General features: G+C 38.5%; 1 protein-coding gene across 3 annotated transcripts in view; it reads right to left on the reverse strand.

The window, feature by feature from the left end:
• LanB1 (laminin subunit beta-1) overlaps positions 1–17,124 on the reverse strand; it is a 584,100-nt gene that overhangs the window by 34,090 nt on the left and 532,886 nt on the right. For all 3 annotated transcript variants that reach the window (XM_067141389.2, XM_067141390.2, XM_067141391.2), the window contains exon 30: positions 6,672–6,835. In XM_067141389.2, coding sequence (XP_066997490.2) covers positions 6,672–6,835 — 164 coding nt within the window. The remainder of the gene's footprint in view (positions 1–6,671; positions 6,836–17,124) is intronic.

Here is a 17,124-nt window from a genome sequence, read left to right on the forward strand (position 1 = left end):
GTGGAAAATTTCTTTTCGTTTATATGTAATTAACACACCAGTTTTCTTGAGCACTTACAGTTCTGCAAGAGTTACTAAATGTGGTTTAAGATCCAGTATTTCCAAATTGCAGTGCTCGATTAGTTCAGTGTGTGAATCAGCACTGATCTGACACAGTAATGTTCTGTGCAGTCTGTTATGAGCATATATTCTATGCAAATGCTTTGTTTGTGTTCTGTGATCTTGTAACTATTTGTTATTAAATCCACAATGAACAAGTATGCAAAAATATTGCATCGTATAAAACTTGTGGTAAAAAATTATGCTGAGATTCACAGAAATACCACAGCAGGCTGTAAGTTTTCAGTGTCCAGGTACAATATGCAGTACTGGTGGAATCAGAGAAACAAACTTCAAGCTACCAACAAGTGTCATAATGCATTTCATGGCCCGAAAATTGGTAAGTAGAAGACTAACTTCTAGAATACGTGATATCGTTGCAAAACGATGAACCGGGCAAGTTGGCCATGCAGTTAGGGGCGCACAGCTATGAGCTTGCATCCGGGAGATAGTGGGTTTGAATCCCACTGTCGGCAGCATCGAAGATGGTTTTCCATGGTTTCCCATTTTCGCACCAGGCAAATGCTGGGGCTGTACCTTAAATAAGACCACGGTCGCTTCCTTCCAACTCCTAGGCCTTTTCCTATCCCATTGTTGCCATAAGACCTACCTGTGTCGGTGCAACATAAAGCCACTAGCAAAAAAAAAAAAAAAAAAGAGATGGATATGCAGTTTTTAATGAAATATTATATTTTAAAGGACATGAAATAGCTACAACACAAGATTAGCATCTTGGATATTAAGGTAAGCATAGTAAATTTTGTGAGGAGAACTAATATTTCACAGCAACGAACAACATTGTAACGGGCGAGTTGGCCGTGCGGTCAGGGGCACGTGGCTGTGAGCTTGCATTCGGGAGTTAGTGGGTTCGAATCCCACTGTCGGCAGCCCTGAAGATGGTTTTCCGTGGTTTTGCATTTTCACACCAGGCAAATGCTGGGGCTGTACCTTAATTAAAGCCGCAGCTGCTTCCTTCCAACTCCTAGACCTTTCCTATCCCATCGTCGCCATAAGACCTATCTGTGTCAGTGCGACGTAAAGCAACTAGCAAAAAAAAAAAAAAAAATAATAATAATAATAATAAAAAATAAAATAAATTGTTATGCCAAAGAACGCTGAAAGATTTCAAGCAAAAAATTATCGACTTTCATAGTTTTGTGATAAGGAAGAGTAACTTATCTCCTTTTCCAGATAGGAAATTCAGACCAAGACTCCTAACAGCTTTAATATGCCACCATGAAGTTGATCAATCGATATGAGAGGGAAAACAAATGTTATTGTAAGAATGACTGAGAATTAGAAACAGAAATGCATGGTAATGCTTGCAGTAACAGCTGACGGAAGAAAACTTCTGCTGTATGTGGTTCCAAAATGAAAAACCGTACCAACAGATAAATTTCCACCAGGGATCCACGTTCGTGTACAAGAGAAAAAGTGAATGGGTATGCCACTCGTATACAATTGTATACAAATGGTTTAGGGAAATCGACCAGGATCCCTCCTTAGGTGCCCAGCTCTTCTCTTGTTGGACAGCTTTCATGACCACTTAGCGGACGATATGCAGAAGTTAGCGAAAACAACAAAAACCAACAGACACGATACGTAAACCATCTTTGCCAGTGGATACTACACGCTCAGGATACTATTTCTCTGGAGATAATTGAAAACAGTCGGAATCTCGACAGAAGTGAAGATGATTTGCTCTGGAAAAATGCAAGTGGTGATGGTAGCAGCGACAATGGATAGAATATGAAGGTGAGGATTTTCTTCCTTTTGCTGGTATGTCACTATATACAAATGTGATTGGTACCTTATCTGATCAGTATTTATTTTGCTTCAGGTGCCAATTTACAACTGTTAGACTATTCAGTCTACCAAAACTAACTTTTGAGTAAATACATTTATAAACTACCTGAAAGAGAAAACATATGGTAACAGTATTACACCTGCAAAAGAAACAACTTAATTAGAATAGAATGATATGTTTCGTTTTTGAAAGAATATCATGAGATTCTATCAATCCACACTCAAATATTTAGAAAAATAAAAATATTTATTTCTATTTAATACTTAGGAACGTCAAATCTGGAACTTATCTTAATGATGTCCTCCTTTGTCTCTACTCCAGCATTTACTGAAGTATTAAACAGAAATAAGTTTGTTCAGTTTCAGTGGTGTCAAGAGGCTAAAAGTCTAATTTCAGATATTGGGAAACAATTATCTGCAATCACTGGAGACTCTTCTTCAACAGAATTCCTGAGGCAGCAGATAGGAATTGCTATCCAGCTAGGAAATGCTGCCAGTGTTATGGGCACGTTTCCAGATAACGCTCCACTGGACAAAGTCGTTTATCTTACACCTTAAGACTTTCCAGCTGGAGCAAAGCTTTAGAAAAATGATAGTTGAAATATTATTTTGTAATTATATAAATGTATGTAGTTATTGTCAGTTTATAATTGAATTTGTTTTATGTTTCTGTGAATGATTAATGAAGAATATACTGAGCAAGTGGTGGTTTGTGAACTTCATATTGTTGGTCCGTATTGAACTGAGATAACATATAAATAATGCACAGTAGAGTTTTCCACCTATTCAATACCAAGTTGTATTTACAATATTTACATTACAAGGGACTAGTTTCAACCCTATTCGGGGTCATCATCAGCCATATTAAAACATACACAAAATCATTTGGCGAAATCCTAAAACATGTTTTCTAGCAGTAAGAGTCTTATGAAAATATAATTTTACAATATGAAGTGTGGTTGAAATGTTGCAAATGAAAATGAAATATTACGTGTGATGTAGGTGAGTAATAATTAATACAAGTACATTATACATGCTAAGAATTTTGGTGGATAGTGTCGCACACTATCAGCTAAGCTACACACAGCACAGCACGAGGTCCAATTTGCTTTCCGCTATGAACTGAGAATTCCACCAGTTAATATCACCACACGCAGTGTCTTTCTTCTCAACAAGAATTCAAAAAACTTCAAATTCTGCACAACAATCAACCATGCAGCCCATCAACACGGCTTGGTTACTTAATACACCAACTGCCAAATTCTCCGCTTAAAGCTGATACAGTGTTTTAGTCAACTCTTCTTCCAGAGAGTATCAATTACACATTTTGTTACTCAGACATTGTACATACCTGTATATTTTTATGTATGTGTCAGTTTACTTTGTGTTCATTCTTATTGCCATAGCACTCAGTCAACAACCATTATGTATCACCAGGACCTACTGAATTCCACGAGTATAAATTTTAACAACACAGAGCACCTTATTTGTACTTTTGTTCCAGAATTCTTAGCAGGTATAATGTACTTGTATTAATTATTACTCACCTACATTTCACGTAATATTTAATTTTCATTTGCAACATTTCAACCACACTTCATATTGTAAAATTATATTTTCATAAGACTCTTACTGCTAGAAAACATGTTTTAGGATTTTGCCAAATTATTTTGTGTATGTCTTAACCCCTTGAAGGTCACGGCGCAATATATTGCGTGTAGCGGTAAGTGCCGCTGTGGTTACGGCGCAATATATTGCGTGTCAGAATTTGAAGTGATATATCTTCGTAACTGGATGTCTTTGGACAACGATTGAAAAACGGATAGCTCCCTACATCTGTCGGCTATATTTTGAAGTCATTGCTTTCCGCTATGAACTGAGAATTCCACCAGTTAATATCACCACACGCAGTGTCTTTCTTCTCAACAAGAATTCAAAAAACTTCAAATTCTGCACAACAATCAACCATGCAGCCCATCAACACGGCTTGGTTATCACCACGGGGAGTGCTGGAAATGAAATGTTTTAAGCGGATGTCTTCAGCTTTAGCAAGTCAATTGCCAACAATTGAGCATGGCTGCGCGAAGTCGAGCTGACTTGCTTACAAGCAACGATACAGTTCGTGAAATTATTATGAATACTGAAAGTGATTGTTCAGTATTTGAAGACAGTGATGAAGACGATGTAGGAAGTATATCTGGAAATAATTCAAGTGGCGAAGACTTAAATGAAAGTGAGGATGAGGTCTTACAGCTGAGGCGAACGAACGTAAATAAAGCGCCTAGTAATAGCAGAGTTTGGGAAGACGAGACTATAACTAACCGATTCATGCCAACCGCTTTAGCTTCGATGGCAGTAAGTCAGGAATTCAGAATGTTTCACTGGCAAAGAATTCTTCAGAAATTGACATTTTCAAAAAATTGTTGTCCGCTTCTGTGGTGTGATTAGCTGCCAGCCCTAGAGGCCTGGGTTCGGTTCCCGGCTCTGCCACGAAATTTGAAAATTGGTACGAGGGCTGGAACGGGGTCCACTCAGCCTCGGGAGGTCAACTGAGTACAGGTGGGTTCGATTCCCACCTCAGGCACCCTGGAAGTGATTTTCCGTGGTTTCCCACTTCTCCTCCAGGCAAATGCCGGGATGCTACCTAACTTAAGGCCACAGCCGCTTCCTTCCCTCTTCCTTGCCTATCCTTTCCAATCTTCCCATCCCCCACCAAGGCCCCTGTTCAGCATAGCAGGTGTGGCCTCCTGGGCAAGGTACTGGTCATTCTCCCCAGTTGTACCCCCGATCCAATGTCTCGTGCTCCAGGACACTGCCCTTGAGGTGGTAAAGGTGGGGTCCCACGTTGAGTCCGAGGGAAAAATCAACCCTGGAGGGTAAGCAGATTAAGTAAGCAAGTAAAAAATTGTTCCCTGTACCTTGTTTTGTGGATAATCATACCAAAAACATTACTAAAAATGATGTTTCACAATTTTTGTGCTCAAACTAGTTGTTTGGTGTCTTGTTAACATACTATGTTAAATTCATTTGTTTCATTAAAATATAACGCCTCTTGAGGGTCGTTTTGCAAACATGTGCAATAACCTAAATTTTGGGGTGTGCAGTGGACTAAGAGACCTGACTTTCAAAGGGTTAATATGGCTGATGATGACCCCGAGTAGGGTTGAAACTAGTCCCATGTAATGTAAATATTGTAAATACAACTTAATATAGAATAGGTGGAAAACTCTACTGTTCATTATTTATATGTGTGGTTTGGGTCATGTAGCTTTCATTCAGGAGATAGTGGGTTCAAACCACACTTATAAGTCATCAATATTATTTCGATCTTTTGTTAAATTTTATATTTATCTGATGCTGACAAGAAGACTTCATTATGGACATCTTTGTCACTCTTTCACCACAAACTTCATACAAAGCATCTCCACTACCATCATTTCAACTCCAACTCACAAATCAGGCTAAACAATATAGTACTTGGAATGTACCCTTTTTCAAGCAAGTAACATAATTCTAGCAGATTACAATATATCAGGAGTGATCAATTCACTACACAGTCAATCTTCTAATAACTAGGAAGGATATAAGTAAAAATGCAGATTTTGAGGGTTCCTATACTGCGATTTATTGTACTTCACAATAGCTGTTTTTACATCCCAATCTTGCCAAATAAGAAATCATTAATGACTGCAGAGCTCTTTCATCTTGGCTCCTGTAGCGATGTGTTGGCTAATAAAGTACGTTACAATGAGACTTGTTTACTATCACAAACAGATTAATCACCAGCAAATGCTTATGAGTGTAGCTGTGATTATTTCTCAGACTTTTATAGCAGTGGTGCCCAAACTTTCCATGTTACCACTGAATTTAAATTAGAATTTAAAGTGTAGCAGTGTTCTTCCAGGACCACTTCCTAGGCTACTTAGTTGCAGCCCATGGTTCACAAACTAGGATGTGAGTACCGTAACCTAAAACAAGCAATAATGGTAGAAGTGACAGCTAAAAAATGTAGATTCATGTCCTCGCATTCCTTGAGGTGAAACAGCTACTTTCAGGTACACCCCCAATAGAAGTGAGATGCATATACTTTTTAACCATGCACTATTAAATTTATGGCAGCACTGGGAATCCAACTTGGGCTAAGATTCTGATAAGGCGGTGTGCAGTGACAGTTAATTGAATTATAAATAACAATGTTTTATATGTGATGCCCCATCAATAGAGAATGTAAGAAGCTAGGGTGTCAGAATTATTACAATCTGTGGGAGTTCTTGAAAATGCTGAGAACCAACAATTTGGAATTATTGTATTTAAAACTCTCAAATATCACTGACTTCAACCAGGATCAAACTCGCTACCTAGGGAACAAAACAAATACCAAGCACCACCACCAGGATCAGCTTTACTGAATTATTAAAAATCTGAAACTGTAGTGAGTGATTATGAAATTCATAATATAAATACTAACCGACCAGAAAGATATATTTCATTGCACGTACACTAATTAACACTACTAGTAGTTGAAATATGTATTGCAGAGAGAAATTTATAAATCATTTTGCACTGTCCTGACAATGGCCCCTTTTTCTACTTTTAACAAACTAGCAACAAATTCTGATCAGAGTAGTGTTCTTTTTCTCTAGATGTTATTGTACAGAGAGAGCTGAAATTCTAGCTCATGAACTGATAAACAGTAAAAAGAAGTATCTTTTTAATACCAGTTTGATCTCCTTCATTCTTTATAGAACAAATTATATGGAACATACTTAGCTGCATCCGCTTGTTTCTTCAAATTATTTGCCAAGGTCAAGTCATCAGCAGTATCTGCTAGGATGGTGTCTATGTCGGTTAATGAAGCAATTGTCTCATTAATTTGTTGCGCCAACTCTGTTATCTGCTCGGGTTGTAAGTGAATATTCTTCTTCAAAACCTGGAAAAATATTAAAATAGAAGTAACCAGTGCAACACTATCTATTTTAGTACTAAAAGTAATCTGAACAAATTATATATTGACTAGCAGCTGCCTAGCCGAGGCAGTAAAAGTGTGCTCGGTTCACCCGGAAGTGTGCGAGTCTTATTTCCCATCAGGAAATCAAAATACTTTAAGAAACAAGATTTCCAATTCTAGAGCAGCACTTGGCCATGAGATTCACTCACCTGCACTAAAAAATTGGTACCATGTTAATTCCTAGGGGCATAGTTGGCTGGGCATATGGCTAACCACTCTATTTCGCAAGAGACTATTCTCATTTTAGATCCCGTATTGAAAATCAATTGAAAGGAGAATAATAAAACTTTGAATAGGTGAAAAACAGTTTTATTATTCTCCATTTAACCACTCTATCCCAAGAAGTGCCGAGGTTGGGCAAAGTGTAAGACTTTCACTCCTCTAAATGCCTTTATGGCCTATATGGATATGGCTTTGCAACCGACTGCAGTTTTTCGTTTCTTATTTTTAACAGCTAAATTTAAAATAAATTCTTATCAACCAGAGTTTGAGAATGTACATGTTCATTGATATCATTTAGAATATTTTGAACAAATCACATTTTAAGTTTTATATTACTCTGATCAGGCTATATTGGCAAGATGTCCATCTTCCTTACAGTCCATGATCTCTAGAATTGCACTTACATTGGGAAAAATATGGGATGAAGATTAGCACTTCAAAGGCCAAATGAGTCTCACAGCCGCCAAAGACACTTAAAAATACACGACACCACAATGAAACAAGTTAAAACACTCACCTACATAGGCCATAAAATTACTGACAATGGTAGGCGCAAAACAACGGAAATAAAGAGCCAGACTGCACGAGCAAAGCCTGCTTTTATGCAGAAGAATAGACTACTGTGTACCAACAGGCCCAATCCCCTTCTTCGTAAAAAGATACTATATACATCCACCTGGACTGTATAACTGTATGCCTCAGAAACGTTGACGGCATCTAAAAATAATGTTGAATGCCTAGAGGATTTTGAAATGTAGTGTTTCTGCAAAATGCCTAAAGTTGCATAGTCAGGTAAGATGACAAATGCTGAAGTACTGCATAAAGTTAGGCGTGAGATATCACTGCTAAAATTAATATTCAAATGACATCTTTCCTGGTATAATCACAATTTATGCCATTCTTAACAACAATCCAAGAAGGTTATATTGCTGAGAAATGCCTCAGGGAAGACCAAGTAAGTCATTCTCAAAACAGATCTTACAAGATAGTGAAATAGAAAGCTATGAAGCATGATCTTACTGCAAAGACGCACACACGCGATGCTGTCAGTTGTGTACACTATTTTATTTAAAAACTATATATATATCAATAAACCACCATTTTGAACAGCTGCCTACTACAAAGAATATGAAGAAGACTGCAACACTTGCATGTCAACCAACTACCAAACCAACAATATTCACATACTTGACTTCAAACACTCGGCTAACATGAATTCCACACAAGTCTCGTTAAAACAACTTAACATTCGCTCACAAGATTGCATCTTTATATACGTTGCCTGGCCAGGCTTCTAGAAGAATATGACAACTTTTTTCCTCGTAATTTTGAGTCTTTAATAGCCTATTTACAATGAAAAGAATTTTCTATACAGTTATAGTGCCAAAGATACGTTGTTCTGGATATTACAGTGTGTTGCACAATACTGCATTGGATTTATACATCATATATACATGTAACAATGAGTTTTATACCATTAATTACGTGTTCTTACCATAAATAAACTCACATTAATATATATCAAGCATGTTTCATGACATAACCTCATAAAAGTAATTGTATGTTATATACGTTACATTTAGTGTCCTTATGTAAAAAATAATACCACTGTTTCGTATCACATACAGATTTGTCACAAGTCCGTCTCATGTTTATGCTAATGGAGCTTCGTTGTTGTAAATGAGGTTTGGATTGGTTGTATAGAATGCAGGTATGGACATGTCTGAGAGAAAATATTGTATGTGCTCTGTTTTGGAGGGGAGTAGGTAATAATACAGGAACACCGTAAGAACAAATAGAACAGTTGCAGTTCGTGCATGCGCAATGTCAGACAAGGTCAAAACGCCAAGATTGCGTTTCTCCATAGTCTGAGAGGAAAATCTGAGAACCTGTGTCACACCTTTGTCTACAAGTTACAACGTGCACTTGAAGTCAAATGAGTGAATAAGTGAGTTAGTTTGTGTGAAAATGGCAAGTGGCTGTGATGTTCGGAGGCAAAAATATGTGAACAATCCCAACTCTTTCTATTGTATATGTGCCCAGTATACAATTAAAGTCCAGAAGTGAGATATTACGCCATTTAAAAAAGCTTGTACTTGGCATATTTTAACATGAAATTAATTGAATTGTTAATAAATTCCACAATAAATACCTGTTTTTAATTTGCACATATTTTGTTACAATTTCAAGTCTATTGTTCATATTGTATTGATCGTTAATGGTCACTCTTTTATTATGACACGGTTACTCTTTTGATAATGAGGATACTATTTTGATCATTTTTAAACTCAGGGCCGTGACCTAGTCTTTGTGCATTACTGGCTGATGATGTTCGCTATGCCAAAAGAAACATGTCCCATTATTTAAGATACTTCATGATTATACCATAATCCAATGAGTATATTGTAATGTACTGAATAGGTGTTTGTAAATAAAATGTTATAATTTTTAAGAAGCACCACTGCCGAGAGGGAGTTCCCATGAAAATACCAGAGTGAGCCCAAGGAACCTGTCCTTATGACCATCAAAAAGGAACTTTGAAGTAATCAAGCAGTGGCAAGGACAAGACAAGCCCTGAAGGACCATGACGCAGTGGATTAGGAGACAGAACGCCTATAGTCGAGTTGTCCCGAGGGAATTCAAGATGTGCTACAAGAACTTCCGGGTTGACAGAGGACTCTTAATGTACAGATCGCACCTATCCAACATGCCTGCAGTAGTGGTGATCCCTAGACAGCACACAACGGACATCCTCGAGAAGTTCCACGACAGCACCGAAGCCGGACATCCAGGAGGTAAAGAGACATATCACTCTATCCGACGAAGATTCTTCTGCATCAGCATGCAGAAAAAACATCCTGGACTATGTGAGGGGGTGCTACATCTGCGCCTGCATCAAGGTGAGCAACAGGAAGGCAGATTCCAGTCGGCGAGGAAGACGGCCGCAACGCCCTTGGGAGGTCATAGCCCTGGACTTGATGGGTCCTTACCCTAGAACACCACGGGGTAAAACAGGACTCCTAGTAATCACCAACATCTTCAAAAGATGGATTGTGGCCTTTCCGATACCAGAAGCCACGACGGGACACATCACCAGTCTTCTACAAGATGAGGTATTTCAGCCACTACGGTTATCCATGGTGCATTCCGTCAGACAGCGGGAGTCAGTTCACGACAAGAAGTGGCAGGAAATGATGACTGAATGGGGTATGGAGCACTGGACCACCCCTATCTACAACCCAGGGGCCAATCCAACGGAACAACGGAACCTAATAGACAAAGAACATCGACTGTGGGTCCATCAGAAACCGCAGTCACTCTTTGCCCTGAGAAGACTTATCAATCGTGTCACTGGCTATTTCCCAGCGGAGCTGTTCCTTGGTCAACAGTTATACAGCACCGGGGATTGGGAGATTCGTCCACCACCCACATCTGGTCAAGATGATGCAGCTGTCTCCCTAGCAGAGTGGCAGCATAATCAGCAGCAAGACATCAAGGAAAAGCAAGCTTTGGGCAAGAAGAGACCCCTTACCTAGGCCAAGGCTCAAGATGTCGAAGAGACCCAGATCTTCCTACCAGGCCAACAAGTGTGGCAATGTAAACCCCCAGTCAGTAATAAGATTGGAGGATTTCATAGAGGCCTTGCACCTAAGTGAGTTGGTCCCGTCAAGGTGGATAAGCAGTTGGGCCACGGTGTCTACTTACTAAAGACCAATCCTCCTGTCAATGTCCATGCATCGGAGTTGCGACGAGTCCCTCAACCTCTGCGCATACAGAGTAAGCCTGGAACTGCCACGGGTCCACCTGGAGGAGAGGCTACCAATGACACAGCACAATCTGGTTATGATGAGAACACACAGACTATCAATCGAGGAAGAGCCTGGCAGCGAGGCAATACTGACCCCCGACATGGCACGATCCTGTCAAGAGGAGGAGAGCACATCCAGCGACATCAAGGAAGAGAGAAGATACAATCTATGACCAATGCAAAGTCGATGTGTGTGATAGACTGTCGAAATTATTTCAAGCTATAGAGGGGATATTGATGCAAGTGTAATAGACTAACATAACTTGGAAATAATATTCTCTAACCCATGAGTAAATAATGGAAATATCTATCATCATTATTATTATTATTATTATTATTATTATTATTATTATTATTATTATTATTATTATTATTATTATTATTATTACTTGTGAGGTGTGGCTATTAAGTTGTATTAGTATTATTTACGTAGTTATGTACAGACGACCGTATTATTTGTGAGGATATGTCGTGGAACATCTGCTGTGTATATATTAATATGAGTTTATTTAATATAAGAACATGCAATTAATAGTATATAATTTCTTATTACCTGTATATATGAAGTATAATCCACTGCAATATTATGTAACACACTGTAATATCCAGAACAACATATCTTTGGCACTAGAAAGTTATAAAAATATCCATTCATTGTAAATAGGTTATTGGAGACTCTAAATTATGAGAAAATATGTTGCGTCATATTCTTCTAGAAGCCCGGCCAGGCAACGTATATAAACAGGCAGTCTTGACGGTAGAGTTGAGTTGTTTTTGACGAGGCCTGTGTGGAAGTCGTATTAGCCGAGTGCTCTGAGTCAAGTATGCGAAGTTTGTTGGAATGGTAGTTGACATGCAACGGTTGCAGTTTTTCCTTATTCTTCATAGTAGTGTTTTGTTCATGATGGCAGTTTATCAGTTTGTGTGTGTATAATATGAAATAACTTGTAACTAAAATAGTATACAGAACTGGTAGCATTTTGTGTGTGTCTCTGTGAATACATCACACCTGCTGCTCTCTTCTCAGAAAAAGTACTATTCCTTGGCATGTCAAAATACACAGGTGTTTGGTCAGTATTACCGATCTGCGAGAAGAGGTAGTTCCGCTGCCTTAACCTTATGACATGCCTGTGAAACACTGTAACTTCATCGAAGCAGTCTTTAGGTAGTTCTTGATACGTTTTCCGCCATAGGTCCTTACACATCACAAACCGAATAACCCACCCTCAACTTGCCTTTAATAATTTTTATGGAAAATCGTGGAATTGCACAATTTCCTGTGCTTTTAGTTGTAACATTTTGTGAGAAACACTGCAACCGCTGTTCCGCATCTCCCTCACCCGTTCCATTAACGCTTATTGAACATCCGGGAACATGCCCCATTTTGGGCCATGAAATGCCACCTGTTGCTTTCTCCAATTTCAAATGTGTTTCTCGTGAATAGAAAACTCATGGCCTGCTGCTCTGTTATCATTTTCTTCCACAAATTTTGCCAATTTTAGCCTGAACGAAGCCGTGTAGTAACAGTCAACTTTCCCCATGACAATTATTTAATAACTGAATAATTAGCTCCAGAAAGGTATAATTCAGACTGTACACGGCAGTGGCCCTTTCCATTTGTTATTGCAGACAGGCATTCTTGTGACAAACCCGTGAATCGGATGTGCAGTCATTAATCGGCGCAAAAAAATTATGCAAATATTCTGTCAAAAATTAGGGGTGTGGCTGATATGCAAGTAAATACGGTATATAGAAATAAATTGCAGTCTATTCACTGTGTCATTTAACACACTGGAGAGACTGGTCATAGAAACTATGGGCGCGCTATTTCATTGCTGCTAAAGGAGCTCGGAGAATCTACGGGCATGTTTTCACTGTAGCTAAAAAATAGTAGCTGCCATTTCAGCGAGCTGTGACTTCATCTGCTGAATGCTTCTGAAAATCCACAGCCTGTTTCCAGTCATTCGAACAGGTCAGGAATGGAATAAATGAAACCCCCAACTATTGGCGAGGATAGGAATTGTGCCGGCTGGCGAAGCCTGTCGCACTCCTCTGGGGCAACGATTAATGAATGACTGATGAAATGAAATGAGTGTTGCTGGAATGAAATACGACAGGGTAAACCGAAGTACCCAGAGAAAAACCTGTCCCGAATCTGCTTTGTCCAGCAAAATCTCACATGGAGTGACTGGGATTTGAACCACGGAACCAAGTGGTGAGAGGCTGGCGTGGCGTCTTGGAGGCTTTTTTAATGTTTCTATAAGCATAAAATGTACTAGTTATGAGGATAAGTTGGGAACTCTTCTTTCAAGGCATTGATAACACAGCCACATTCCTACATAACCTGGGGCTGCATCACAGTTGACTCTTAGCTGTGAAATGGGCAGAAAAGAACGTGTGGTATATGCAGAAAGGAAGAGAGTGTGTGTGTGTGTGTGCGTTTGAGGGGCAGGCTTATTTGTGTAATTCTTGTGAATATTTAGCATGTCTAATTCAAGTATACGAAATTTTGACAACGAATCCATTATGGATGTTCTTAAGGAAGATGTGTTTTCTGAAAATGAGGATGAGGATAACAACTACATACTAAGTAAACATGATTCTGGTGCTTCAGGCAAGTAAATGTAGATAATGAGCTAATTTCAAATTGGTGTGAAGTGTAACGTAGTTTTATACCGCTTCCTAAAGTGGGTTCTGTAATACAGTTTTATACCACTTCCTAAAAATGTGGGTGTTTGTTTCCTGTGTATCTGCAGCAACTCGATGCAACCCCATTGTCAAACAACAAACAGTGGGAAAGCAAATTACTGCTTGTAAACAAGAATAACGGTGCCAATTGACCTATTAGGTTAGAACCTGTATTAGCATATTTCAGTAGATGTGTCCACAATATTAGACAGATTTTGAAATATTAATCGAGCTGGCATTCATAGCTGCGTCAGAGTTTTGTTTGTTTGTAAAATTATTATCTTCATAAATTTATATTAAAAAATTGCTGCAAAATTTTGATAATTTAAACTCATTTTTGTGCAGAAGAAAGTGTGATCTTTCTAAATATTCCAAAAGTTGTTATAATCATGGCTTACCCTAGCATTAAAAAATTTTCAAAAACCATTAAAAATCCTGCAATTTCTGGAGGATAGCACATTCATATATGGCCATCTCCAATGTGTTAACCTGGATCCGCCCAAGATTTTATTTTTTGAGAATCAACTTGTAACTTTTAGCTTTGGATAATGTGCATATGAAGATCCCGGAAAAGCTTTAATTTTATTCAATCGACATGTAACTTCCAAGAAAAGGCCCGTGCCATATACGCTGGGTGGTAGTGCTGTCTTTTGTTTCACATACGGGAATTTGGATGTCGTTCCACATTTGGCCTACAGATATGCTTTTATTCAATACTTTCTTTTGTAAATCAACAGTATACATGTTTTTCTTCAATATTTGCATATATTACAAAAATAATCTTGTTCTAGAACTATTAAAAATACCTAGATGTTTGATTTTAGGTGCTAGGGATAATTTTATAGGGGTTGAAAATGACCCGAGTTTTTAATTGTATGAAAAAATTAATTTATATTTTAAATAATAATGCTAAAATCTCACAAGGTAGCCAAATCACTTATTACATCTTGCGGCAATCAGACATTCAGTATGAGGAATTATAGCATCGGTATATACAGATGTCACCTGTTCATGTGAGGACTGCACTAACGGTGATGTCCTGAAAAGCAAGTAAACATTACTTATTACCTTTGTGCGTATGATAATCAGTAAAACAGTCTACACATAAACCTACATTGCATGTGGTACACTGGGTTCTAGGCCTAACAGGGCAATTTTCTCTTCGCTCCTAGACTTGTAGAAAGTCAGTGATGCATTCCATCGTACAGAAGTTCCTGCACTGCATTATGTTCAAAACAATGAGATCTGCTGAACCAGGGAGCAGCTTTGTAGTGTGTGAGATAAGTCTGGACAATTGATCATTGAAAATCCAGATGAAAAATGCCTTCTCGAGACATGTGTTTCAGCTGCCATACATTGTGCATTTATACATCGATGACCCAGGCAAATATTGCCCACCACCACTTATTTTCTGCGTTCGCTCGAATCTGGCTATCAGGTAAATCGTTGGCGACGCCCCCTCCATCTTCATCCCTGCTATCTTCATCCGACAAAACTGTAGCGTCTGGAGGCTCGATGAATACCTTTTCTACGTTGGGAAGCTCATCATTATCCAACAAGTCGAGTACTTATCGTAATGAAATTCTCCTAGAAAATGTATGAGCACATGAAAGTGAAGCATGTGAAAAGACGGGATGAAAGATACATTTCAACAAGAAAACCACAATGTAGTGTCGATGTAATGTGAAAATTTTACTCTGCGTGATTAAAAATTGTTAAATTATAACATATAACTTACAGCCTACCCTATTATGCGTTGCTAGGCTGATAAAGAAGAATGAAATAAACTGAAAGGAACTTCAGAACTATAACAATTATAGGCTGAGTTGTGCCGGGCAGAAAGACAGCACTTCCGCCCAGCGTGCCAGATAAGTACCACCAAACTTCTACTTCAGATGAAAGGACACCAGTCATCACCAAGACATATCTTAGCTAATCCCCATACATAAAAGCACCTTAGAGAAAAATATAGCACAACAGGGTCCATATAAATAACTATAGAAGTAAAGCAGGAATCACTTACTTCAAATGTGCAGCCATTACTGGCACTCGCGAAAACAAGACTTCATTTTTATGTAGCTATACTGTACCAATGAGCACGATATATTAAAACAAACCATATAAGATGTTAGGCGGGACTTCTCCGAACATGACAATACTGTAGTAAACGAGACAGTGCACGCGGTTTCAATAATAAGAGTCCAAGAAAACGGTGTAGTTTGCCGTGCCATATATGGCACGCTGGGCAGATCCAGGTTAACAGCACACAATATTTGTTTTATTCTAGGAGAAAACAGCATGGGTATGCTGGATATGAAGACTTTGGTAGAAACGTCATCACGGATGTTGCAGAAGAATTTTACCACGTAAAAAGGGTTGTGCTTACCATTTAAAAACCAATTCCTGTCTTGAAAGAAAAAAACTAATTGGTGATCACTGATCAGTCTGCAAAATCCTAGTCCAGAAGTGTCACAGAAAAATGAAATTGTGATATCTTTTAAGTGTAGACTACTGTACTGTTTTACAGATTCCCATTTTGTTGTATAAAGCTGAACTCTAGTATTCTCTTTACTGATAGTTCATGTATGAGTGGCCACTCAAATTCTGTACAAACAAATATACCAACGGTAAACACAGTAAGTTACACTTTCTGTTTGGAGATTTTGAGGGAAAACAGAGTAACTGTGTATGACTATTACCAATAGTAATAAGGGCTGTGTTATGCAAAAATTTTCCAATATATAGTGTGTATATACTAACCAGTATGTGCTCCCTTGCATTTGTTTTGCATGTGGTTAATATCTAGTTTTATTCAGAATTTATGGATGGTTTTTCTGTAGTTAGAGAGCATGTAGCATATAGATATGATCTTACTAGATAAGCAAATTCCAGAGTTCCTCAACTTTGGTTGCAGTATTTTATATAATTTATCTACACTACAAAATATACTGACAGAGATCTCTTGAATTCAAGTGCTCCTCTATGCTAACTGACCAAGATACAAATTTATTCCACAACCTCAAGCAAAGAGGTGACTGCCTAATCAATAGTTCAGTTCAAAAAGGCTAATGAAGAAAAATTAGATTTCTCTAGATGCTACAGATGTAACTATGACAACTTACACCAGTGTCCAAAAGTTAAGCATAATCACTAAACAAGGCCATACCGCCTGATAGGAATGTCAGACAGATAGCCAAACGAACGGAAGCTGAATCACACACCAAATGTCACACAACTTGTCCAAAAAAAAAAACCAGTGTCAGAAAGGTTCTGATAGCTAACGTACACCTTTGACAACAACTAACAAAACTTTTCAATGTCTTCCACAACAAAATACACTATTAATAGGGTGTATGGTTACCCCTAACGGCCACACAAGCTTCACAGCGACGTGGCATGTTCTCTATCAGATGGTCAAAGAGCTCTTGAGGCAGTCGATCCCATTTCTCCGAAAGGGCAATGCGAAGGTCTTGGAGGGTCCTTGGTGGAGGCT

This window comes from Anabrus simplex, chromosome 2 (genome assembly GCF_040414725.1).
Source record: "Anabrus simplex isolate iqAnaSimp1 chromosome 2, ASM4041472v1, whole genome shotgun sequence".
Lineage (NCBI taxonomy): Eukaryota > Metazoa > Arthropoda > Insecta > Orthoptera > Tettigoniidae > Anabrus > Anabrus simplex.